This window comes from Balearica regulorum, chromosome 8 (genome assembly GCF_011004875.1).
Source record: "Balearica regulorum gibbericeps isolate bBalReg1 chromosome 8, bBalReg1.pri, whole genome shotgun sequence".
Classification (NCBI taxonomy): Eukaryota; Metazoa; Chordata; class Aves; order Gruiformes; family Gruidae; genus Balearica; species Balearica regulorum.
Genome location: NC_046191.1, coordinates 16,551,049 through 16,576,814, shown reverse-complemented (window position 1 = coordinate 16,576,814; position 25,766 = coordinate 16,551,049). Strand labels below are relative to the sequence as shown.

The 25,766-nt window shown below is 43.0% G+C and overlaps 1 protein-coding gene across 6 annotated transcripts in view; it reads left to right on the top strand.

Moving 5' to 3' along the window:
• DDAH1 (dimethylarginine dimethylaminohydrolase 1) overlaps positions 1 to 25,766 on the top strand; it is a 74,230-nt gene that overhangs the window by 42,482 nt on the left and 5,982 nt on the right. For 4 of the 6 annotated variants that reach the window (XM_075759839.1, XM_075759842.1, XM_075759843.1 and 1 more), the window contains exons 2-6: positions 3,011 to 3,110; positions 4,278 to 4,351; positions 4,952 to 5,071; positions 18,322 to 18,465; positions 18,905 to 23,330. In XM_075759839.1, coding sequence (XP_075615954.1) covers positions 3,011 to 3,110; positions 4,278 to 4,351; positions 4,952 to 5,071; positions 18,322 to 18,465; positions 18,905 to 19,021 — 555 coding nt within the window. In that variant the 3' untranslated portion in view covers positions 19,022 to 23,330. Of the gene's footprint in view, positions 1 to 3,010; positions 3,111 to 4,277; positions 4,352 to 4,951; positions 5,072 to 18,321; positions 18,466 to 18,904; positions 23,331 to 23,760; positions 23,791 to 25,766 lie in introns of those variants that run through there. The other 2 variants (XM_075759841.1, XM_075759840.1) reach the window with 2 other exon arrangements.

Sequence of the window (25,766 nt, the reverse complement as noted above, 5' to 3'; positions counted from 1 at the left end):
GAAACCAGGTAGGGTGGTCGTCAGCCACAGTAACATCTGCAGCTCTGCTGATGCTCCAGACTGGTGGGTACATGGTATCAGGGATGAGGATAGGAGTAGCATGGGGAGCAGGTGCTCAGTGAGGTCAGCTGCTGGCTTGGCTTCCTCTGAAAGCCCAGACAGCTTCTGCGGGGAGAACCCCATCATCAGCACGTCTCCTGAAAGGGCTTTCTCTTCTTGGTGCTTTGGTTTTTGGAAGCTGCTGGAGGTGGTGGTGGATTAACTGGAGATAGGTGACCACACAACAGGCTAGGTGATCCTGTTTTTTCCTGTGGTTTGGCCTTCTGCCTTAAATAACCCCATCTGATGGGTGTATTTATTTATTCCAGTGGCTTGTGGCTAGTGTACTCATGTGTCAGGGTGTCCCAGTCATGAGTTGGCTTGTCTGCTTCATGTCGGCACAAAATGGTTAGTCTATGTGTTCTTGGTTTGGGAACCTTTTTATATAAAGCTGCAACTCTATTACTCCATATTAAGCAATTGTTTCCTTCTTTGGGGCCTTATGGCTCTTATGCACGTAGCACCTGCACAGTAAAAACCACTAGGCCTCACAGGCAAAAGAAACCATTCTGCTATCAGTACACGGATGTTACGAAATGTTGCTGTGGTTATACAACAGTCAGCTTTCCAATATTAACTCAGCTGTTTCCCATTTATTTTTAAAATACCACATGGGTCCAGTCCTCCTTATAAACCTAATTTTAAAGATCACTAGAGATAGAGCAACAAGACTAAGAAAGATGAATCCGTACTACTAAGCCTGGAGACTCTCGAGTGCCAAGTTTTAGCCTGAAGTCATTTTAGCATCAAGTGAAAGACAGAGGAGCAAAAAGAAGTGTTAATAATTGTAAAGGGCATGCTGCAGGCTCACTCTAGTCTGCATGCCAAAGCCTTAGATGGGATTTTGTGTGGGGAGGACGAGTCCCTTGGTCTCGGGAAGCTCCCAGGTACAGTTCTGCATTGCAGTGTAACCCATTGGTGTTCTCCAGGTGGCACAAAGACCTCCCTTTATCCCGTTTAAGCTGAGGTACCTACTTTAACAGTTTGCTTGTCCAAGGTTTTTTCTGCAAAGTGGCTGGAGAGTGAGAGCGTACTAGAGAGAAAGAGGAACCCACAGAGAGCAGGTCAATCTTGGATAAGGTGATGCCCCCAGCGTACCCCTTCTAGACCTACATCACCTGTCCTGGCAGCCCATGGAGACCTGCTCCTGCCTTTTGGGCTTGGGCTTTTGGGGTTAATGGGATCACTCGCAAATGCCACATAGCTGAGTCACAGAAAATGAGCCAGGAAACAGGGCTTAGGTGGATCACGTCTGCCCTCTCCCTTATTCCCTGAAACCAGCACTGTTCTTGGGAAGGAACGACAGCCAAAGCATGTGCTGCTGCTGCTGCAAGGGTGAAGGACTAATTGCCATCACATCTCCTTTCTCTACCATGACAGGTATAGTTTGGCAGAGACCAAAAGTAGGGCTGCTAGAGTTGTTTCTGTTGGTATGTGGTGCCGGAAGACAAGTACCGTATCACCTGCTTTGGCTTCCTGTGTTTCTTCTAGAAATGCTTAATTTATTATATTAAATAGTTCCTGAGCTGTGGTCTAAACCCCCAGCCAGCTTCCCTCAAGTTATTTACTGAGCATGGCATCACATGGTATGGAGTATCCCTTTGGCCAGTTTGGGTCAGCTGTCCTGGCTCTGTCCCCTCCAGCTTCTTGTGCACCCCCAGCCTCCTCGCTGGCAGGGCAGTATAAGAAGCTGAAAAGTCCTTGACTTGGTGTAAACATTGCCTAGCAACAACCAAAATATCAGTGTGTTATCAACAGTATTTTCATCCTAAATCCAAAGCACAGCACCATACCAGCTGCTAGGAAGAAAACTCTTTCCCAGCCAAAACCAGGACAGACATGCAGAAATCAGAGCTAACATCTCTTCACTGCATCTTCCACATTTCTTAATGTTTGCTGGGCACCTATGGTTAGCCATGGTGAGGAGGTTTCACCAAAGATTGAGATGCTGCTGTGTGGCATCAGGTTCACAAGTTTCTGTGGATGTGCTCATATTTATATTGACATTCTGCAAGCTGTAGTCATAAGTTTTTGGTGAGCAGTTGGTTGCACGTAGGTGCTTCTTTTGGCTCACAAGGTGCCAAGATGATGGTGCTTCAACATAGTGAGCATTAGCCCCTCTTATGGATGGCCGATGACGTGAGCCTCTATAGAAATGGGTTCTATTCCAGGCATCCTCAGCAGCCCTCGCTGGGAAAGAGGAAACTTACTGAAGCTGCTCTCCCCGCTCTTGTTAGGAGCTCCTTTCAGCAGGAAACGGGCTCAGCAGCCCCAGGCTCCCAGCCATGCATGCGGCGCTCTGCAGAGAGCAGCCAGACGTACAATGCATAGACATGAAAGGTCTTATCATTCTGTAGCAAATTAGCTCAAAAATGCAAGAACTTGCGCTCGGTAAAGTTGCAAAACTATAAAGAAAACAAACATTTACTGAATGGGGATATTTTTTAACTCCTGACTGAAGGAGGGGCCCGGGGTAGAGCTGCCATCTCCATGGCTGGTAGAGCCATGTCTTGTGTTTGAGCAGTGTGGAAGGAGAGAATGTCATGCCTGCTGGTCCTATTTCCTGCTCAAATCCAAGGGACAGAATTTGCAAGAGAGGATAGTACCATGCAGAGGATCAGACTTAACATGCATTTTGGACCCCTCATCTGTCTCCTCTGGGTGCCACATGGTTCCTGTGCAAAGGCAAGAGCCTGATCGCTGCCACTGGACACCCCATCCCCTCCAGACCACCAAGGCCCCTGGAGAGAGTTGGGGAACAGCGATGGGCAGGGACACAAAGCACACTGCCATCTGTCTTGCTAAAGGCGTGTTAAAGGACTTTAATTCTTATTAATGATATGTATTTCTAGTAGGTTTTTTAAAGTTTTTCAATGATACAATATATTCTAAACAACTTTCTTTTAAACAGGTTGAAGCCATGAAGAAAGTACTAGAAAGTCTCAACCTCAATATAGTAGAGATGGTAGATGAAAACGCAACCTTGGATGGAGGAGACGTCTTATTTACAGGTATAGTGGTAGTGAATTTGCTGTTTACATATTCTGACTGCTTCAAAGACCGCATGTTATCTGTCGTCTGTGTAATAAAATGCCATTTGTGCAGTTTGTTAAATCGGTTGTTTACTAAATGTCACAAAGATAGCTGAGATGAATTTTCAATGCAATCCTCAATGTCCTGCCTAATGCCTGAATAAATGAAGTAGCAGTACACACAGTACAAAGAGCAGCACTGTGCATACAAATTTTATTTTAGCTTGTAAAGTGCCAATAAGAAAAATGCTTTCAGTAATCAACTGCCTGCAGTTGTTTCGTATTTTTTATTACCAGTGGCTACGTTCACCAGACTCGTTTTCAGGACTTGTAAAAGCTTGATGCAGACAATTGTCACTAGTTCAGTGAATCAAATGCAAAAAAATGCATTTTTTAGTTTATGAAGAAAGTGGTGGAGTTGCCTGCCAGATGTCATGTGCTAGACAACTTATATGCATGGTCGACTTCAAAGATGAAGATACTGACTGTGGTTTTCATGTCATTAAACCCATTAGGCATTTTCTCACATGGGCTGCGCACACGCTTGCTCCCCCGCCTGTGCTGAATGAGCCTGTTGATTTTGATCAGCATCACAGCAGACCGGCTGCTTGCCTTAGTTCACCAAGGGGAAAGAAAGGTCTCAGAGGCAGACCAGGAAGGGAGGCCTCTCTAATGCAGTGCAGATCCAGTGCTGATTTACTCTGGAGCTGGAGGATGCCAGTTGCTGCGGAGCAGCCTTCCAGACCAGAGGAAATCTCAGAGGGATGGGAAATGGTCAATCAGTGCTGTACTAATCCAGCCCAGCTGTTCTCTTTCCTGACTCAATGACCAATGCAGAGCTTTAGAAGAGGAAGCTATTTATGCTTCTGGTGAAATGTGTCTTCTGGAAGAAGATAATTGCTTTAAATTATCAGCTCACAATTGCAGGTTGCATTCTTCTAAGCTGAATTTTCAGTTTTACTATTCAACTTGAGAAAAGAGAGATAGAAAATGATACCCATGAAAGATTGCTTCAGAATGTCTCTAAAGCTGGCCTGTTTTTAAAGTGTGTATGTTCTGATGAAGGAGCTGATGTGGTGATTTTTTTGGATGGCTTAAAACAAAAAAAAACCTGTAATTGTTTTGCCCTTCATTTTTTCATTCCAGGCAGAGAATTTTTTGTGGGTCTTTCCAGGAGGACAAATCAACGTGGTGCAGAAATTCTGGCTGACACATTTAAGGTTTGTAGATTCATTCATGCTACGGGAAATACAAGCTGTCATCCACTGAACAAATTTAAAAATTATACGGGCCAAGACATTTGTCATACTCAAGTGCTTTATTTAGGACTTGTTTAAAAAAAAAGAAAGTACAAGTTACTGAAAAGGTTTGAGCATCCTGTAAAGCAAGAGATGCTGAAGTTGGATCTGAAATGCGAGATCGCTGCATAAAAGCAGCTTGGATGGTGGGAGGTTGTTGTTATTTGCAAGCATATCAAGATTCATGTTCTCAATGTTCTCATGTATCGGCAGCGTGTTCTTATTGCTAGTCCCTGGAGAGGTTTTATGTACGTACTGTTTAATTACGCATTTTAATGTATTTCTTTACAGCTGCAACACTAATAATATTTGAAATACATTCTGGATTTTACTCTAGTACACCAGGCAAGACAAGCTGGTCCAGAGGGGTATGTCATACTTAAACAGTTGACACTGTGCCCTGGGATATGTTGCTATTGTTAATTTGCAGAGAGTAAAATTAATTATGGAATGTCTCAATTTAATTATGGAAATAGGACAATTTAAAAATATTTATAGCAACCATTCTTTGCTTCCATACAGGATTATGCTGTCTCCACTGTCCCTGTTCATGATTCTTTGCATCTGAAGAGCTTTTGCAGCATGGCTGGACCAAACTTGATTGCTATTGGATCAAGTGAAGCTGCACAGAAAGCCCTCAAGGTAAAGCATGTGAAAAAATTTTCTAAACAACAAAATTGCTTGTGTTTTTTGTTTTGTTTTGTTTTTAATCTCTGCTCAAGGATGCTGGAATTTTAAAATGGATCTAGATCAATGAAAGAGGAAGTCAGTACATCTCAGGGTCTCCTGTATGTGCACTCCATAAAGAATGTTTATATCAGGCAAGAGAACAGCAATGTTAATTTACCTTTAGCTATCTTCAGGAACTAAATGGGATTATACAGGTTAAAATGGATTATGCAGGTTATTACATACAGCTTTGTTGACTAAAAAGGTGATAATTTGATGATAGGAGAGAGGAAAGAGATGTTAGAGCAGTAGGAGATGTTTACTTCAGATGTTGCCATGAGGAAATGTGGCTTCTAAAATTGCCAGAGGGAAAGTAAAAGTTTTGGCATGAAGGAGGAGGAAGAGGGCTCTGATCCCTATTGCAAAGATGACCTGTGTACTCATGCAGTGTAGACACATGTAGTGTCTACACAGTGTAGACCTGTGTCCACATGCAGTGTAGACTTTCTGGATATGATCGGTAAGTAACTCCAGCTGCAGGGACCAGACTCCAGGACTCCCCATCCCTCCTTCATCACCTGGCTGCAAAGTCAGGTTCCTTCCTGGTCCCATGTGAGTCTCATAACAGTGTGGCTTCAGCAGAAAGGAGGGAGCCTTACCTATAATTTGAATCTCTGAACATTTCCCTTTAAAGCGGGAGGTGTGGGTATGAACCCTCAGGCTAAGAAGCCTCGTGAATCTGGGTCTCTCTTCACTGGCAGACTTGGAACCAGTAATCTGTTGCATAGCAGATCAGCGCTGTACTACCGCCATCATCCTCAATGGGAAATGTTTATTGCTCCTGTGGTTTGCACTGGGCTCAGTGGCTTTCCTGCCTGCTGGGTGTGTTCAGAGCAAATCTGCCAAATTAAGCTTTTTTGGAGATGTGGGCACAGAGACACCTAAGGCCATGAATCTCATTACACACATAGGCAAGGAGACAGCTCACCCAGGAGATCAGCATCTCTGTTTCTGCACAGTAGCACGGTTTCAGGCACCAATGCTTTGCAGCGGAAACTTCAGCTGGGGCACCAAAAGAGAAAAGTGCAACTGAGACTTTAACTGAAGCGAAGCTTGAGGGAGTTTGTCCCTCTTGACAAATTAGGACCTACCATCCTGCCTGGTTTGGTTTGAGACACAGGTAAGCCAGATCATGTCTGAAAGCATTACAGCTGAGTGTCTTATGTGTTTTTATCAGGACTTGCCTTCAAAAGTTAGACCAAAATCTACTTTTCAGTGATGGCAGCAGGTTCTAAATTTTCAGTTTATGATTATACTGATTCTTTTGCCAATAAATAAGAATCTAAGTGCAGGTTTTGCTCTTTGGCTTTGCAGAAGCCTCTTTGATGCAACATGATCACTAATGCATGGAGGAAGCTAGCTGTATGTTTCTTGTAGTAAATGAGGAGGGGTGGAGATAGCTCTGCTTAACTAGTAAGAAAGGTCTCTGAAATCCTCTCAATTTAAATGCAATCTATGCAACCTGACTTGTATCTCTTACCCTGGTTCTATAGCATGAATTATTTTAAACAACAGCACTGCTAGTGATGCCCAAGGCTACTGATCTGAATCCGTGCCAGGCAGAACATTTACAACAGAAACAGTATGTAACTCTGCAATCAATATCCCTGGCCCCTGAAGGAGATTAGGAACCCATCCTGCATGTCTTGTACACCTTCTCGGCTTCAGTATGCTAGTGATATTTATTATGTTAAAACGTCCTTAAGTATTTGCAAGATGGAGGTCTGAGAGACTTCTTGTCCTTACTGCCATGCTGTGATATTTCATTGCATACTTGCTGTTCAGATCTTACACGTTTTCCTCATGGGCATAATACTAGGACTTTTCATTTCCCAGCAGCATCATTTTTACTACCAGAGCTCAGCAGAGATTTGGTGGGGTTTTTTTTCTTTTCTATCTCGTGACAGTTCAAGATTTAAAATGTCTCAGTCCCTAGCTAAGATAAAACCAACATTTCAAATCTCCCCTGCTGGACTTGGGTTGAATTATGGAGGCCAGGAAAGTGCAGTCTTGGCTGGCTTCGACTTGCAGCCTGGTTGTAATTAAGGGAATAGGATAGCAGCCTAATTACTCTGTGTGAGCTTAGGGGAGCTCTTAAGAGGACTGTCTCTTGGCTTCCCACATAGGTTGGAGTGGCTTTAAGTTTGCTCTTCATTTGAAAACATTGTCGAAGTTACTCTCTTAATAGAAATCACTATGTGAAGCTCTGGGAGTGCATTCCCAGCTTATCACCCAGGTCTTCTCCCCTGAGAAACTCATGACAAATGGTTTTGGTTGTAAAGGTCTGATGTTCCTGATGCTGTGAGATTGATTTAGTTTGGGGTGGAAAGTGCCCTGCATCTTTCCCTGTGAAATATGCACTGTCCAAATATTCAGGCTCAAACTCAAAATGCATTGTGAGCAGCAGCCTGATGAAGTTTGCAGATATCCAGACAGCCCTACGCTTGTATAGAGTGTTTATAAACATGAGCAAAATTCAAGTACAATACTGGTTGCTCAGAGCTGCAATTTGAACTTGAGCCAGGACTAATCTGAGAACTCATCAGTTTGATTAAAGCCTTTTGCACAGCTCGGCTAATCGTGTTGCAGTGCATCAATTTAGCTATTGTAGCCAAAAATATTTTTTGGATAAGCTGATTAAATGTTGCTGGTAACTAGCTGTCAAGTAAATACCAGCATTAATCAAAGTACAGTAAAAAGTAGATACATTTTTAAAATAAAATTATAATTAACAAGATAATCTAGGAGTCTTTGTTGGTGGATATCTTTTAAAAAATAAATCAACTGTCAGTTTTTAATGTGTTTCTCTGCACTGGAGATTTAGCAGCATGTTTACATGTGTGTGACAGTTGTGTTTGCTTGCCCCCTGCCAGCTGAGGTTAGGGACTCCGGCCTGGGGCAGCAGTTCTGTGCCATAGCACGTGTCCTTCTCGCCCTCCCAGTGAGCTGACAGGTGACGTCAGGCAACCACATCGCAGTCAGAGCTACGTACGAGGTTACCCAGATTGTGTTTCTTGCTCAGTGTTTGGGATCCAACTCTACTCTCATCCTGGGGAACCTCCAGCTGTTCCTCCAGGGGTCTAAATCTCTTCAGAGAAATTTTGGAAAACAAATGAGAAAAGTCTCTGTGTCAGAAATGGCGGAGTTGGCAGTGCTGCTTCTACTTAGCTTCCTCTAACGTTTGAATTCTTGCTTTTTGACCTTAGTGATTTCTTTGTATTTGTTCACTTGCCTCTGAAGAAAAATATTTCAGTTGGTAATCAGGTTCTCGCGGTCTTGTGGAAATGCAATTGCAGTAGGATCTCTGAGGCACTGATGCTCAGAATTAAAAGCTGCTCCCTGGATTTCACCAGATCAACTGAGCTGTAGCAGTGCTGTCAGCTGCTCCTCTCGTTACCCATTGCAATCTGTGTGGCAGTACGGTTCCCTGAGCTTCTACTGAGTCATTTGCCTGGCACAGCCCAGCATGCCACTCCTGTATTGTGATAGCTTGTTATTTTAAACCTCTCCTTTGTTGTTGCCATTTTTCATGTCTGCTCTGGAATTGCAATCATACAAGCAAGATGATTAAGCTGTCTTTAACCATCTCTGGTAGTTGAGTTGTTTTCATTCTGTAGCGTGTCTTGTTAGGCAACAAGTGAATTGCTATGTCATGCTATGCTAACATTTTATATTTAAAATAGGATTTATCTTCCTACTAACAACCTTGTTTGAAAAAGAAATTTTTCTTGATTGTTGTTACTGATGCAACTCATGTATCTTTACAGTACTTCAACAGTAGAAAAATAAATTGCATCTGGTGCTGACATATGGCAGAGTGCAATTGATCATGAGTTTAGTGCTGTGTGTGTAATGTAAAGCACTGCAAGTAGAGCTAGGAAATGAGTGCACAGAGTTTAGGATTACAGAGCACATGCTAGAAGCAGATAATAAATCAGAAGTGACATTTTAACTATGAAATCCTCTTCAGGCTCTGGCAAGTATAGAATATTTGAGCTGCAGCTGAAAAGTGGCACTTGGGGAAACTGGGTGAAAGAGAGAGACAAATTAACTGTGGAAACTACCAGGTCCTGTAATGGCTATCACATCTGAAACTTTAACTTCCCTCTGCCATTTTGAGCAGGCATTTAATTCCTTCTTTATAGTTAAACCCATTCATGATTCCGTACACTCCGTTCAACTCCATAGTTGAACATTGGCCATGGCTGTTGAGCCAGTAAAGCCTGGGATTATTTTTCTGTTCCTCAGTGAAGCCAGGATTTCCTCCAAACATGTCACCTTTGGGTTCTGATCCTACACTGTTGGGAGTCGCTGACCTTCACCGTGAGTGTGGACGAAGATGAATTCAGGTTGTGACAGTGCAGGCCCCCGCGTAGGGAGGTGATGGGGCAGCGCTGCAGGCAAACGCTCTGCACTGCTTTTTCCACAACAAGGGACACAGCCCTGGGGTCTTGCTGGGATGGCAAATGAGCAGGAACTGGCCCAGGACGTAATGCAGTTCAGGTTCCAGCAGCAAAGGTGAACGCTAGACAAGATGACAATGGGAACTGTGACACAGCATCCGTTGCATGCTCCTTCCTGTACTTTCTTGCTCTATACTAAAGCCTGAAAAGCCATGTTTCTGTCCTTTGACTGTTCTTGTTGGTTGGTACAGAGCACAAATTCCTTCTGCTTTCTGTGATGAGTGAAGACTTGGACAGTGGCAGATAATGGTGGACAGTCCTTGGTTTAAGCGGCTTTGTCTATGGTCAAACCATTCTCTGTCACCCTTTGGATAACTCCATAGCAATCCCAAAGGATCTGAGGGTTACACGTGTTGTTCCCAGCTTTGGCAATCTCAACTATTTCCTTGCAAGCAGTATGTGTTGTATTTGTAGCAAGTGCCTGCTAATGAAGTTGTTCTCTCACCCGTTGGGAGGTGAGGGTTGTTCTTTCAGTAGGCTCTGATGTTGGGCACTCTCCAAAGGACTAACCCCAGGGTCTCCCCACGTAGAGAAAGAGCCCCAAGTAGAGAAAGCCTCCAGCTGACCTCGCTGCTCCGGTGTAATGTCAGGTGCCTGGTGGTTGCTGATGGATCTCACAGGGGAGCAGAGGACTTGGAAGGTGGGAAACCTGTCATGGTGCCTAGGGCTGAGGGCTCCAGCATGGAGAGCACTCATCCCACCATATAGAATAATTTGGGTTGGAAGGGACCTTTAAGGGTCATCTAGTCCAACCACCGCTGCAATAAGAAGGGACATTTCATCTAGATCAGGTTGCTCAGAGCCCCATCCAACCTGACCTTGAATGTTTCCAGGGATGGGGCATCTACCTCCTCTCTGGGCAACCTGTTCCAGTGTTTCACCACCCTCATCATAACAATTTTCTTCTTTATATCTAGCCTAAATCTACCCTCTTTTAGTTTAAACCCGTTATCCCTTGTCCTATCACAACAGGCCCTACTAAAAAGTTTGTCCCTATCTTTCTTATAAGCCCCCCTTTAAGTATTGGAAGACCACAATAAGGTCACCCTAGAGCCTTCTCTTCTCCAGGCTGAACACCCTCAGCTCTCTCAGCCTTTCCTATGGCCTGAGCTGAATCCCTGTGGCCACTGTATCTGGGGTATTCCCTCCAAGATCCGGGTACTTCCCGGTTTCATGTGAAACATCTGGAGTTTCACCTGGTCATTTCAGAGGAATGGATGCTAATTACAGAGGTGGCGTTGCAGTGGCAGATGTTAGGGCTGAGTGGCATTGCCAGGAGGGGTGCAAGGCAGAGCAGGTAATGCAGCTGAGCTTGTAAGCCCTTGTGTCCCTGGGACAGACCTGCCCCAGCAGGAGCCAGGGCGGTGGTGACATCTGCACTTCTGAGCTCATCCGTGGTATCTTGGGCTCTGACCTCATTAGTCGATGGGATTTCATTATGGTCAGGAGCATATCAGAATATGTACAGTAGTGCAATACCATGACTTCAGCAAATACCTTTCTTTTTTTTCCCCCTGCTTTCAATAAAAGGTTGGACATGATTGCTCTGCCTTGTTCTTGACTCTCCCATTCAATGTCTTCTCTTGGGAGTGGAGCTGCTCATTCATCCCCTAAATTATTCCATGAAGGACGCTCTTGCAAATGCAGCCCTGTACGCTGTTTTGACAGAGATCAAGGGAGGCTTATTGAAACCACATCTTAAGGGTAAAATAGGAAGGAGTCTCTTTTGGGTAACTAGGCCCTTGGTCTGTATCCAAAGCTATGATCAGAGCGGTGCTTTTAAAGACTTGGGTGCAAGGAGTTGTTCTAGCATTGGCAGTTGCCCCCTTTCCTGTGATTAAATGCCTTTTGTTCTTGTTCTGTTGTATAACTGAAGTCTCTGCAGTGTGCCAGCTTTAAAAAGCCAAGTACAGTTTCCCTGCGTGAGAGAACCCCTTGCCTGCATAAAAGCTGGGGAGTTCCCAGCTCTGCCACAGAAGCACCTCCAGAACAGGCACCTAAGGGAAAACTTCATCTGTCTGGTGTTCTTAGAAAGCAGCCTGTACCCTGGGCAGCATGAAACAGCTCATCTAAATCTGCTCTTCCTATTGTCTGTATAGTGTCTGTCTTTTCTAGTAATGCACAAGTTTGCATGAAGACATTATCTCTTCTTCCTTAAGAATTCATCATTTGTGCCTCTGTCTATTCCCCGCATGAAGTCATAATCCTCTATTTACGATATCACAATGGGTTGCTGTGGAAATGATTACTAATATTAAGAACCCAAAGAGGATGACATCAGGTAAGGAATTAACAGGAAGTGCAGATGAATGCTGAGTTTTCTGTAATGCAGCAACAAAGAAAGGTTAGTGAAATCCAGAGAACAATTGACAAGTTATCCCTAAAAAAAAAAATTAAAAAAATGAGACTTTGCTGCTCTCAACCTTATAGATAGGAAGATTAGTCAATTTATAAAATTCTGTGCACTTTCCTTTAGCTCATATTTGCTTGCTCCAGGTCAGATCCTATGAGATATTGCATACTTTCAGCTCCTGATTTTCCATTACTTTATACGTTATGGGTGTACAGCATCTCAGAGGACAGAGGTCTTAACTGAGTACCAGATGACCTGCTACTTAAAAGAAAAACAAAAGTAGTTGCCTTTTAAAATTCAAAGTTAGATGTTGTAATAAAGACACTGTGCTTAACTGTCAGTGCTGTTCAGTTTGTATATATGCAGGAGAATCTAGTCTTTTGGAAGATACAGACTCAAAAGTATATATTTATAGAACAGAGACTGTTAGATTAGTCAATTTACTTTTTTTTTTTTTAAAGGGTGAAAAAAGTGTCCCTTTCAATACCGATTTGTCACCACCAGTGAGGCTGTCAGCCACAGGAGTTGTGTCAGAGGCTGGCTGAGACGATGTCATTTGACTTGCGTAAATGGGGACTCATGTTTCTATTCCTTTGCTGCTTTTTTTTCTTTGACTATTCTGTCCGTGGGTTCCTGTTCCAAAAGACAGGATGTTTGTCCTTTCACCTTCTTGATAACAGCAAACATGAGGTGCTTCCTTTTCCCCTCCTCGGGTCATGGTTTCCCTTTGCAGCGGTCCTTGGGCAGAGCTGGCAGGCAGGTGATGACATGGCTGTGACACAGGGTGGTTCAGAGGGGGAGAGCAGCACAGGTGTGCCTGTGAATGGCACCTCATACCCGTCACATCTGCTGTGATGCAAAAGGGGTCCTGCGCCAGGAAAAGCCGAGGAGTGGGGTGGGAGAGGTTGCCTAAAGAACTGCCTCCCGGAAAACATGACTGAGAGAGTGCAGCAGGGAGGAGAAGTCCAAAGCCCAGCTGCTGAGCGCATGGGTGGTAGGTAGAAATTAAAGTAATCCTCTGGCTGGAACTGGGGCATTGCTGGTTTAGAATAGACCCAGAGTGCAGTTGTTCTGTTGTACTTGTGGGACCTTGCGTTTGCATCCATAGGGTCTGGTCTGTCCTATCCTATATCTCTAGCAGACTTTTTGATACCTGACAGTAAACCTTAGATCGTTCTACTGTGCTTTACGCTACTCAAAGCAGCTGCCTTGTCCACCTCCTACTGAGTCTACTCCGCTGTTACCTCTCCTGCCTGGCAGGTTGACACTCCTGATAAATCTTGACGTTCAAGCAAGATCACTGGCTTTTCCAGCTCTGCTCTTCTGTCCCCTCTGGTCAGTCTGGCCAACTGGTTACAGTCATTGTTGGCACTGCAGCATTTCAAGGAAACTCTGAGAAGCTGTTGAGTAGCGTGGTTTGCATGGCAGGCTGAGCCCTGGCTCCCTGGCACGTAGCACTGTGGCATAGCTCTCCAGCCCCGCTCTGCCCTGCATCTTAGGTGTTGAACCCTAAGGCCGTTGCTTTTTCTCTCCAGTGCTGATTGTTTCTCCAAATACGAAGAAGCAAGGAAGGAACTTTATAGACAGAGACAGGGGAATGAAGTTCAGTGTAGATAAGTGTAAATTGATGTGCAGCTGGGACAGGCACAATGACAATGTGAACATCACATACGAAATAATGTGCTCTGACTGATCATTACCACAGAAATAAGATCCTGGGCTTGTTGAAATTGCCAGCTCAGCTGAAAACTGAATGGAGAACATCATTATGCTACTGATTAGAACTGTGGTGCCTCTGCATGTTGGCTGTTGTGTGCACTTTGCATGCATGATCCCTTAATTCCAAAAAAGATAGAGTAGAACTGGAAAGATTCAGAAAAGTGCAGTAAGGATGGGCAGATACCTGGAACAGCTTGCCTAAGGGGACAGACTACGCAAGCTATGACTATTAAAAAACTGAAAGAGAGACATCTAAGATGGGATGATAGATGCCTATAAAATCAGGAATGATGTGGAAAAGGCAACTGGGGATTTGTTTACTGTCTCTTCCAGCTCAAGAATGAGGGGAGCTCTAAAGGCAGGGCACAAGTTCAAAAAACAAAATAAATGCTTCCTCACACAGTATGTGTCTGAACTCCGAAGCTAACTTGCTACGGGTTGAAAAACCAACTGGACAGACTCCTGGGGCAGTGCTGTAGGTGGTACCGCTCTGTATGACAGCTGATGAGTTGAGGTTCCTGGGAACCGCACATCAAATCTCAGTCGCCTCCAATCCCTGTCTTAGGATCCAGAAGTGAGATTTTGTCACTTCTGACATGGGGCTGGGGACTCACATCATGCAGCACTAAAAAAGCAGCTCTTCCAGGTTCTGCAAGCATTAAAAAAAGGCAGGTTTGGTAATCGGTGGTATTTTCAGGTAGCAAGCAATAATTGACCTTTTTCTCTCAGTCCTCCCTCCAGATGGCAAGGTACTGGCCAGGCGCCTGTCCTCATCTTTTGCCTGAAGCGCGTAAGGACATAAGCCCGCTGGTGTTCCCAGACAAGTAGTCCTTCCTCCAAGCAGAAGAGAAACACATTGTCCTCCAAACTCCCAGCCAACCTGGGAAGATGTGACTGCATATTCCTGAGTTACTCTTCTCATCAGTGTTAGTTGCCCTGCACCACAAAAGACTTAATTTTCATTGTTGCAGGCAAAGTCTTGATGTAGCTTAATCTTTTCTCACACCTGTCAATCTCTTGGATTAAAATCTTCCAATTTGCTCAGTAGTCCAGGGCAAACTTTAATCATCATTGTAAAACAGGCCAAACTTTAATGGGCTTGGAAAGAAGGAAAGAGATGTGATGGAAAAAATATCTTAAATAGTTTTAAGTAAAGTTTTCTTTTCGTCATACTGAGACTTGAAGGATTTAGGACAAAATAGCTGAGATCTAGTGAGGGAATGATCCTGTGGGTGAAGGTTTATGTACATTTGACTTAGGCTTAGGTCTGGTTTTTCTTCTAAATATTGGGGGCTAGAGGAGCAGGGGCTGATCAAAACAAAACTGAGACCTGAAAATCTGAGCTTCTGCTTCTCTGTCAATATGATACAGGCATTTTTCAGTGCGTCATTCATTCCCCTGTTAGCAAGAGGGACATTCAGTGTGTGTTTAGTTTTGCTTGTGGGGTGTTGGAGATACAAAGGCACATTGCAGGTGTGGTGGGTTTGCTCGCTGTCTGTCCCGTAGCAATCTGGATGTGAGCAGGTCCCACATGCCAGCAGGGCTCAGGCTGGGGCCTTCCTCATGGAGGGGGGAAAATTTGTAACTAGGCTTGGCCTGTTTTAGAAGTGCATGCAGTCATCTTAACTCTGTCAGTGATAATAGACCCTAAACACACATGCATTTTTCCTTCATGCATAATGCTGCTTCATATTTAGGATTATTTAGCTTATCCATTACCTCAGTTGTCTGAGGACACACTGTAAAAAACTATAGAAAAGGCATTTTAGGCTATGTGAATGACTTCAACATAAGGAAAGCATGACTAAGGGCTGAGAGAATGTGCAATGAAAATTACCCTCTTCAGGCTGAAGAAAATTCCCAGAAAAACTAGGCATGCGGGAAATGCCTGGCTCTTAACGTAGCTGGTTGTACAACGTTTGTGGGCAGAAAGCCAGCCCTCTGCAAATGCATTGTACAAGCACTATAGTCTTTGTAAACTTGTAATTTCCCAAAAATACATATTTTTGGGGTGTTTCTGATAGAAAATACAATCAAAGAACCTTGCTTTTATCTCTTTCTCTGCCCTGGAGTCCTATCTGGCCAGGCACACGTGCTCAATGACTTTACATTATAGAAATATGGAAAACCCCATGTGTCTCTAAAATAACCTGATGGCGTCGTATTGGTGTGTTTCTGCTGCATCCAGAGCCTCCCTGTGGGGCAGGTTTGGGGTGTTATTGCCTGGATGCTCTCAAGAAAGTGGGTTTTGAAATTTTATTTCAAAATGCAGGCATAGTTGTAACAGCGATGAAAGCTTGCAACTATGATTTCCTTCTTATCTTAAGAACCAAGAGTCATCTTGTATTGTCAAACCTCCGGTTACTAGTAAATGCTTTCTTGCGGTTTCAAGCTAGCTGAGATCCCATTCCCTCTGTGGCAGCTGCGTACTCAAACTCCCATGCTGCTTCATCTCACTTTCCCCCTCATTTTTTCTCATTTGTTTCTGAATTATTTCAGCCACCACTTCTGTGCTTTCTAATCTTGAAAACGATCCTCCTAACGTGCCCTCACCATCATCTCCCAGGCTTCCCAAAGCTGGTTTGTGCAGCTAGAGCCCTGCCACTTGTTCTTCATTTCTTCTTGCTGCTGCTGCTGTTCTCTCTTCAGCATTTTGCAGAAGCAAATGAATGGGGGATGTGTCCGTACCCTTCTGCTTAAGAATTCATTCGTATTTTCATATGGAAATGTTTCACAGTGATTCACAATGTATTTCTGATGAATGAGCTGTTCCTACAGAAAACCTACAATACCAGGATTCTGTTTCCAACAAGGACTGGAGAAAGCACAACTGTTTGGGAGCTGAGCAAAATCCAAGCATGGTGACTTTTCCTCTACTGATACATGTATTTCAGTGCAGATTTAATAAATATATTTCCTTAGTCCAGACTTAAAAATATTGTGTAGGGAAGAAAAGAGAAGCTGCAGGTAGAGGAAGAGTCTGCTGCCTCTGGTTATCAGGCAGAAGAGTTGCACTGAGTGCAAGCATGTCACCTGCTGCTAGGTGTCTGCAGGATCAAGGAAAGCGTAATAAAATCTTGGCAACATAACAGAAGCAAAATTATAAATAGGAAAGTAAACCATGGTAAGCACAGTAATAAAAACACATCCGGTGAAGTCAAGGTGCAAGGATTTTTCCCTAGAAAAACACATTAACCTTTTATGGAGGTAGATGTGACCTTGGGAACTCAGGAGGGTTTCATAACTTCAGAAGAAACAAGAAATGACAATCTGATAACGCTTCCTCAAGAATGCATGGCATTCTTCGTTGTGAGTTTCGTATTCTCCACGGGACGTGGATGACTCAGGCTACGACATGGAAAATGTATCCGACCTATAAAGGAATTATGTACTGTAGGTGTGTGCAAGGGTGAGTTGGTTTGTTGCTTCCCCATACGTTGTAGATCCTCGTCATAATTCAGTTCTATATAGTATTTTTTTTTATGAATGAGAAGTGGTACAAATGAATGACCTTGCAAATAATTTAACAATAAACTTAACTGTGCCTAAGATCAAAGTCTGCTCTCTGCTATGCAATGTAAATCTGTGGGGTTTCCCTCAGAAGGAAATTTAGTTGAAAAATTTTGTTAAGAGAATATAATTTTATTAAGATAATATTAGTGTGAGTATTTTTAAGCTGAAAAAAAAGCCTTTTCTTTCTGTTTGCAATCCATGTGAGAACAGGGAGCTAGGAGAGAAACTGAAACACTTGCATTTGCTTAGGCTTTTAGCAGGACCAAAGTTTTTGACTTTGAGCTTTGTTCACTTCTGCGTTACTCTGTCAGGGTGAAGCCAATGTAAAGCTGGAACGGTACAATGAGGAGTCAGGTGTGTTGTCTCCAGGCTTTTCCCATCTTTATTAAAAGGCTGAGCCTGATCCAAAACATGGGATCTCAGGCTTCTCATGTGCTGAGAGTCTCTGTCTTCTCTGAAATTCCAGCCAGGATCCAAATTTGTGTATGAGCCCTATATTTATAACCTAAACCTCTGAAACCCATCAGCTCTACTGTTGTGAGGAGGTTATTGTGCTGTCCCCTTGGGAACGAGGTTTAGCGCAGACGTGCCTTCTTGCTCCCCGGCACAGGTGCTTAGTGAAAGAGTAACTGCTTGGAAAGCAGAAAGGAGGTCCTTGAAAAGAATTCAGATTGGGCTGATATCCAAGCTGGGAACTGTTCCTGTCCTGTTTGTGTTAATTCACACTTATTTTATAAATATTGAATGATGGCTGCTTTTTTTGAAGGTGCTGAACACCTATAGTTTCCATCAATGCAAGCTAGAGTTTTGCATACTCAACGTGCGTTCCTCAAGGAAAAGACCCCATGGACGATGCGTACTGAGTGCCCTGCTTAATCCTGCTGCTTGCAGGAACCATTTTACAAAGGTTTTCTATTGCTCATTTCAGTTAGGGTTGGTAGATTCTTCCTTGAAGGGCAGAGATGAAAAGACACCTCCTTACTTGCTGCATAGGAAAATGGCTCTTGGCTGACCTGGCAATCACTATTAGCTATTTTTGAAGGCTCTGTTCTCCCATTTGTTTGGGGCTGCTAATGTGTTTAGTCTAAATAGCTGTGCGTTGTGTCTTCCGGCAGACCATGCAACAGATGAGTGACCACCGCTATGACAAGCTGACGGTGCCCGATGATGCCGCAGCAAACTGCATCTACTTAAACATTCCCAGCAAAGGCCATGTCCTGCTGCACCGAGCGCCTGAGGAGTACCCGGAGAGCGCAAAGGTGAGAGCTACGCTGAGGGTCCCTGGGAGACCCCCCAGCATTCCGGGGGGGCCTTGCCGGGAGGTTGGTGGGAATTGAAATCGGGTGCTTTCCAGAATGGGCTGGTGTATCCCGTCATGAGATACCAGATGGCGAAAGGTGGGAGGTCTGGGCTCTCTCCTCATCTTCACTACTGATTTAATTACTTTGTCTCTTCTGCCCCTGGTGCTGCTTCTGCGTAATTGGAAGTAGCAACAGTTGCTCTCACTGCAGTACTGATGTGAACAAATCCCATAGGCAGAAGGCCACATATACTGTAAATGTTAGTGTTGATCACAAATGATGAGATGGCTTAGCACCTGCTGGTAAATCCATGCCTGTTCACTCTGTAAATACTGAGAGAAAAGAGAAAACAGGTGTAAAATGTAATGATTTCTGTTCCATTTTCTTTCCTAAACAGGTTTTTGAAAAACTGAAGGACCACATGCTTATCCCAATAGCCAACACAGAACTGGAGAAAGTAGATGGGGCACTCACCTGTTGCTCTGTGCTTATTAACAAAACTTCAGAATTATGAGTTTACAGAGTTCCTCCCTTGTAACTGGCAATAATGTTACACACAAGGCAGACGAATCTGTATCCACACTTTTATTGTTTTTATTGACAATCTACTGTACCACTGTGCTACTAACCCTTGTTTACAAATTTTTTGCTTTGTGTATTTTTATTAAGTCCTTGTAGATGGTATTTAAGGTGGATGTACGGTTTGTTGGGGGGCACATAACTCTGAAGTATGTTAGTCTTATGGGCTAGCAGAAGACAATTATAATGGCTAACCCCTAGCTTTAGTGATTGAACATATCTGTGTGAAAATTTTATGAAAAACAACTAATTCTCAACATTTCAAGCACCTCTGTTGTCTTTACACTCTTCCCTTCTCCTGTCTTTCCTCTTTCTTGCTCCACATCTTTTTTTCCTTTCTACTTTCAGTGATGCAAGGTATCGGGGGGACTGAAGAAAACTCAGTGGGCTCATGAACTTGGTATCTTGTGTGGTAGAGAAGCTTTCCATACACTAGCTGGAACAGTGGGCAATGGACTGTGCGCACTGTCTCGGCTGTATCACGTTGCTGCCGCTGGGCAGAGTTGTGGCTGGAATCATTTTCAGGCACCAGGTAGCAACTTCAGAAAAAGCTTCCTCCGATGGGAGCGTTAAAGGGCAACGCCTGCCTGGGAAACTCAAATGACAGAAAAAGAGATAGTAGTGCAGCCACACAAGATATGTCCCACAAGTTCAGCTCCCGGTTTGCTGCTTAATGCCGTGACTTTCAATTTGGTGAGAATGGAGGAGGAGTTTTTAAAAAGGCCAGATCCCAGGGAGTGCCCAGACCACAAAAATGAAAGGCTGAGATGCTTTTGGAAAGGTTAAACCAACAAAAGTAATCTAAAATATGGGGGGGTAATTCTCTTTTTTAACTTTTTTTATTCATTTCTGTCTCTCCTGTTTTCTCCTTTTTTGGAGGCCACTTATTAGCAAAATTCAAAAGAAAAGGGTAACAGAAGGAGTTGAAGGACAGCTATTCCTGGATTATGCTCGTGAATAAGGGAAGCTATTTTTTCCTGAAAGGTTGGCATTTGTACTTTATCTGCCCTTGGGGCAGTTTTTCTTGGAACAATAACCATCTTTTTCTTTTTTTTTTAATTGCGTGAATATTTACTGTGGTATTCAGTTAAAACAAATACAATTTTTGTAGCAAATTCCACAACATGTTTACCCACTGAGTCACACTTTTTTTTCACCACTGTAAAGTGAAGCATACCCCATTGTATTCACATGCTTCTTGTTAAATCATTTGTAAACTAAGGATGGAGAAATTCCCAAACAGAGGCAGTAGTGGGAACTCTCCAGAGACTGACAAATAGTCTGAACATGTTATCAACTTCCTAGACATCTCCTCCACCTTTCCTGAACCACTTGTGGTATGTTGCTAAGGTACAGTAGGAAGCAAGCAGGGGGAACTCAGGCAATGTGGTCTGCAGGAAAGCAAACAGTATTAACTGAGCGTACGCTTGGATATCCTTTGGAAACCTATGTGCTTTTTTGTGCAGTCATAAGGGAGGAAACACAAGTACTCATATCCGTAGGTACTCCTAAGCATATCTCTCACTTCATCTCAGTGGCTAATGAGGAGGAAACCTCCTGGCAGCTACCAGAATACATCCGATGCTTTGTGGGCATGCTGCACATTGTGATGACACGAGGGAGAGAGCAGAGAGCGCAATGGCAAGCGATATAATGTATGTGAGAAGAGAGCATGTCCCAAAGGAAGTCTTTAGCCAGCCAAACAGCAAGTGCTGGTTTTATGGCTGTGTGCTGTCCCACATGGTTCTCCTAATGTCTCCTCCATTCCCATGCACCATCATTTAAGCCTGACCCAGGTGATCAGGCTCTAAGGATGTAAACATTGCAGTGGGGAACTTCTTTTCCTACCTTCCCTTGGTGCTTTTAAAATACCTGATAAAGCATCTTGCATTTTAAAATGACTTGACATTAAACAAAGATTTTGTGCCAAAAAGTGACCCTGTAGTATTTAACTGTGACATTGTAGAGGCAAGCTGTACTCTGTTAAAAACCTATACAGCCACTGGAGCTGTCATACAAAGCCAGAACAGAATCCCCCTGACCTGCCCATGTACCTCCTGGGGCTTGTCCCCCATCCATGTCCTTCAGCCCCAGTTCCTTTCTCTCGCTGGGGAGCCAGAGCATCCAGCTACACTGGGACAGCATTAGGCTGTGGGATTTCTATTCAATTTACCTCTCTAACTTTCTGTTGTGGGGTTTTGTTTTTTTTTCCTTCCACACTCTCTCACCTTTCACCTGTCTGTCTCTTCCTCATACTCTCATTTCTAGTTTATGGCACGATGAGCACTTTTCTCTTTTAACCCCAAGTGATTTTGCCTTCTGTTGCCTCAGTTTTCCTACTTCAGTCTTCTTTTTCTGCTCCAGAGTATCTATGGTGGACTATCCTAAATTCACTCCCTCCTTGAGCAGGTGCCAGGAGGGATGAGAAACTGAAGGGTCTGCTTTGGCTCTGAGCAACTTCTTTTGAGCTGGAAGGATGACTGTCAACGGGAGCTATAGATCTAGAGAGTGATGAGGGTGACTCCTCTTCTTTAGGATTACTCCAGAAAGAGAAACGTTTGTGGTGGTCATTGTTCATATCTTGTGTCCCTGAAAGCAATAGAATAGGTGACAATGAATGCCCCTGTCTCCCCAGGGGAGGGAGAGGAGGAGTCCCATCTCCATTGACAGAGAGGTTGGGTTTTCACCTATTGCCATTTAGAATTTAGGTGCTCTAAATCACACCTGCTTTCTCTCTGTTGTCTCAGTAGATGTCATAGTCTCCTAACATAGATGCTCTAAATTACAGCTTAGCCTGATGCCAAAAGTTACCTAAGCTGGTTAGTGGGATTGCCCTCACCTCTCTGCTTTTAGCATTATTCTTTATTATGGCATTATAAAGCAAAAACATTAAGAGCACTTCGGTTCGTGCATTTGCAGTATGGTACTAGAAACTAAAATCATGCCAAATGCTTCTTGTTCTTGCTGTTTGCTAATTTTTCTGTTGCCCAAATGAAGAATTCAGTTGTGAGGACATTTCTGCTGTGATATATATGCATCTAACGGGCATCCTGTACATCTTGTCACCAGAACATTTCTCAGATGCCTGATACAAATCATCATCCTTGATTAATATAAATAATAAAATAAAATCCCAAACCAAAAAAGGAGATGAGACACTGAAGACTAATAGCTGCCCACATAACACACTTGATAACAACTGTCAGGCTGTATGACACAGCAGGCCAGTGCCGAAGTTCTTGTGGTTAATAGCTCAGCAGTGGGGCTTGAATTACTCATCAAGGGTTTGTGTTTTTTTTTTCCTTTGAGCAATCAGTTTAGCTGAGTTAAAATGGAAGAGCTACAACGTGCATTATAGATCTTTCTTGGATGTTGTCTTTGCTACGAGTTTAGGAAGAGCTGTGATATGTGGGTTTCTCTCTTCACCGGAATGTGAATACAGTGTCTCTCTCTGCAATGAAAATGTGAATGCATACTGTACCTTTTAAGATAAACTTGAATTCTTCCATTTCTGCATTTTTGTCTTTTCCATCCTAATATACTCCTTTTTGGTCTTGAATAGATGCCACTGCAGGAAGCTATGCTCTGATTATTTTTTTGTGTGTGATTTCCATGTGATAGGTACAGAGCTCATAAGCAACACTATGTCCAGTTCTAAAAACAAAAAGTCAGTGCACAGAATGATGTTTGTTCACAGCAAATTGGGGATGAAATATGGAAAAAATGAGCTTTAGATTTCATTCAGCTTCTTATATGTTATATCAGTGGTGTCAGAGACAAATTACTTTGATAGAAAACATCAACATTCATATGGAACCATTTTGGGAAAATAATTTACTGTTTAAGATTCTCTATTTTTGCTTTTATCAATAAGGAAGCTGAAAAGATAAGACTGCTTAAAGAATGGTATTTGTGAAGTGATTGTGAACATGTATTTTCCAAAAAGTTTTAACTGGACGTATGATGTAACTTGTATAGAGTTGCATGTGAATCGTGTTAGTCACTGTTTTACATTGTATTGTTCTGCAGTGCACAAATATGACTACTGAACACAGAAGTGTTACATTTCATTAAACTTAAAATCTCGATGCAGTATATAGTTCCCCACTTCTTGTGCCAAAAACATCAATACATTCCATAATCTGTTCTAATAGAGGTTTGCACTTTGATTTTTTTTTGTGACTCTCGCAGTTTCAATACTACATATCCCCGTCATGAAGGAATAAAGTGTCAGTTGTACTGTGCACTGTGTAGTTTTTGCCTCTTGTTTTGCAACTGAAAGCATATGCATTTAATTTAATACTGTTTCATGCTGTCTTTTTATTTGGAAGCTTGTTACATGCCTAGAAATACAGCTAATTATAGACACTAGTGCTAAAACCTTTAAGCCTGTCAGAAGAAATCTTGACTCTTCAGAAACAAATCATGAATTTGGAGTCTACATTTAAGGATAATGTATAGGAAGGGTGTATTGCCTGAGTGTTCTAGATACAAGAGTTGTAACTAAATTTTATAATTATCCAAGGCAACTAAACAGATATTACTGTAGTATAGTGTTTTCTGTGTAGTTCCTGTATTTACTGTAAGTTACAAAAGGTGAAACTAACAAAGGTTTAGTGGCATGAGCATTATGGTTAAATTATTCACGTAGCTCTTGTGTCTTTTCTCCCCCAGATGTCAAGAGAGGTGACTCCAGACATTGCTTTGTGGTAACGTGACAGATGGTCGCATGTTTTATATCTAAATGCTACTTGTTGTGTGCTACAAATAGTGCATGTGGAGCTAATCTCTGCTTGTACCCTTGTGCTCTAATATCATTAGGTTATGATATTAGGATTAACGATCTCGGGAGACAATGCCAGTTACTCCAGGCTTCATGGACCTGTGTGTAAGTGCTCGTGGGCCTTCAGTGCCACCTGGTGGCAACCGAAGTTTCAGTTGTTCAAGGCCTCAATAGTGTTGCTTCAACTTTTTGAGAAACCCAACATAAATTAACAGTACTGTAGCAAAAGTATTACATCACTTCCAAACTGTACAGCTTTGCTAGTAATAGGACTTTAAATAAATCGTATTCTAATATGTCTCTTGCTGGAGAAGCAGGGGCAAGGAAAGATTTCTTTAGGGTGATCTACATACAGCTAATTTAACTACGCTGGTTAAAAAGATTATTTTTATACTAATATATTTAAATCAGTGCTACAACTAATGTGGATACATTTAGCTTGGTGCAATTAATATAGTAAACTGCTGCATTTACATGCATCTTTGTGTACCCATACCTACAGGAGAGAGAGTTGGCACTAATTTACATGGATTTGTTTCTAAGTGGCAATAATTAAAAATAACAAAAGCTACACAAGCCACTCCCACTTGCCACATTAAGAAGTTCCTCATAGAATAGCAAAAGCTTCAAAAGCAAAAGCATAATAGTAATTTAAAAATATATTCTACTTAGCTGTAGAATATCAGCAAGTAGAGACTTCTGCACTTGGGTGTACGAGTTCACTCCCCACTGTAAGTACATCCTATCAAAAAAGCATCAGTCATGGTCTCCTGCATCATAAAGTCCAGACATCCTGATGCTCTCAACAATCTCACCCCCAAAAAGTCTCGAGCTGCAGGGTGATTGCTGTGGGTTTGTAGTTGAAAACTTGCCATCGGTAGCTCCAGATATCCATTCAGTTTGGGCAAGGCCCTCAATCTCCATCTGTAACTGAACCAAACTCTCCCTTCTCTCAGCCTGGCAGCTTGTCTCCTCCTCCCCAGGGAAGTGTGAGTGTAGAGCCTAGCTGGTGTCACGGGATGGGGAAGGGTGTGTGTGTTGTCCTGCCAGCTCCAAAAAGGTGTTGTCCTGGGGCAGGACCCAAACCCTTGAGTAAGGACCAGAATGGGATGGGAGCATGTGAAGCCCCAGGTAGAGGCCCCTGCTCTGCAGTAAGGCCAGGCTGCCTGGAGAGGGGTTGATCAATGAGGGCAGATGGGGAAGACAACCCGGAGCCAGTCGCAGCTCTGAAAAGCTGACTGACCTCTTCTGACAAACTCCGGCAGCGTTACATTTTCTAGGACCAATATTGTGAAAGATTTGAACAGTGCTGGGTTGTAAGCAGTTTCCAAAACTACTTTGGCTCAGAAATCTATTCTAGATGGACATTATATATGTACATGCTCATAAAACCAATGCAGTGTCCAAAATCTTCCCAGCTCCCTTGAAAGAAATTCTCTCTAACTCACTCCTCATTGAGGCTCACTTCTTAATATTGAACTGGTGCTAATCTCCTGAAATGAATTTCACACTGAGAGTAGTCTTCCAGCTGCCTGGACCATTAAATCCTGTTAGGGTTTATCAGCATTAAGTCTGCTAAAATATATTCTATTCTTGTATTCTCTAACCACATGCTCTTTTCCTGACTGCTGAAGTTAATTCATTTAAGTTTGTCTCATACATGGGTCAGGAATCCAGCAGCCTAACCCTCCGGACATTGTGTGGCTTTAAATTGCACCTCTCACTGAGCAAGATTATTAACAAATACTCTAAATCCAGAATGCACGATAGCTATTTTCATCAGCAGTATTGTACAGAGCCAGCAAAGTCTACAATATAATTCACCTTGAAGAGGAAGAGCTGGAAGGCATTTTGTTTAATGAACAGGGATGGGAGTCAGGAGCTGGGAAGATGCCCA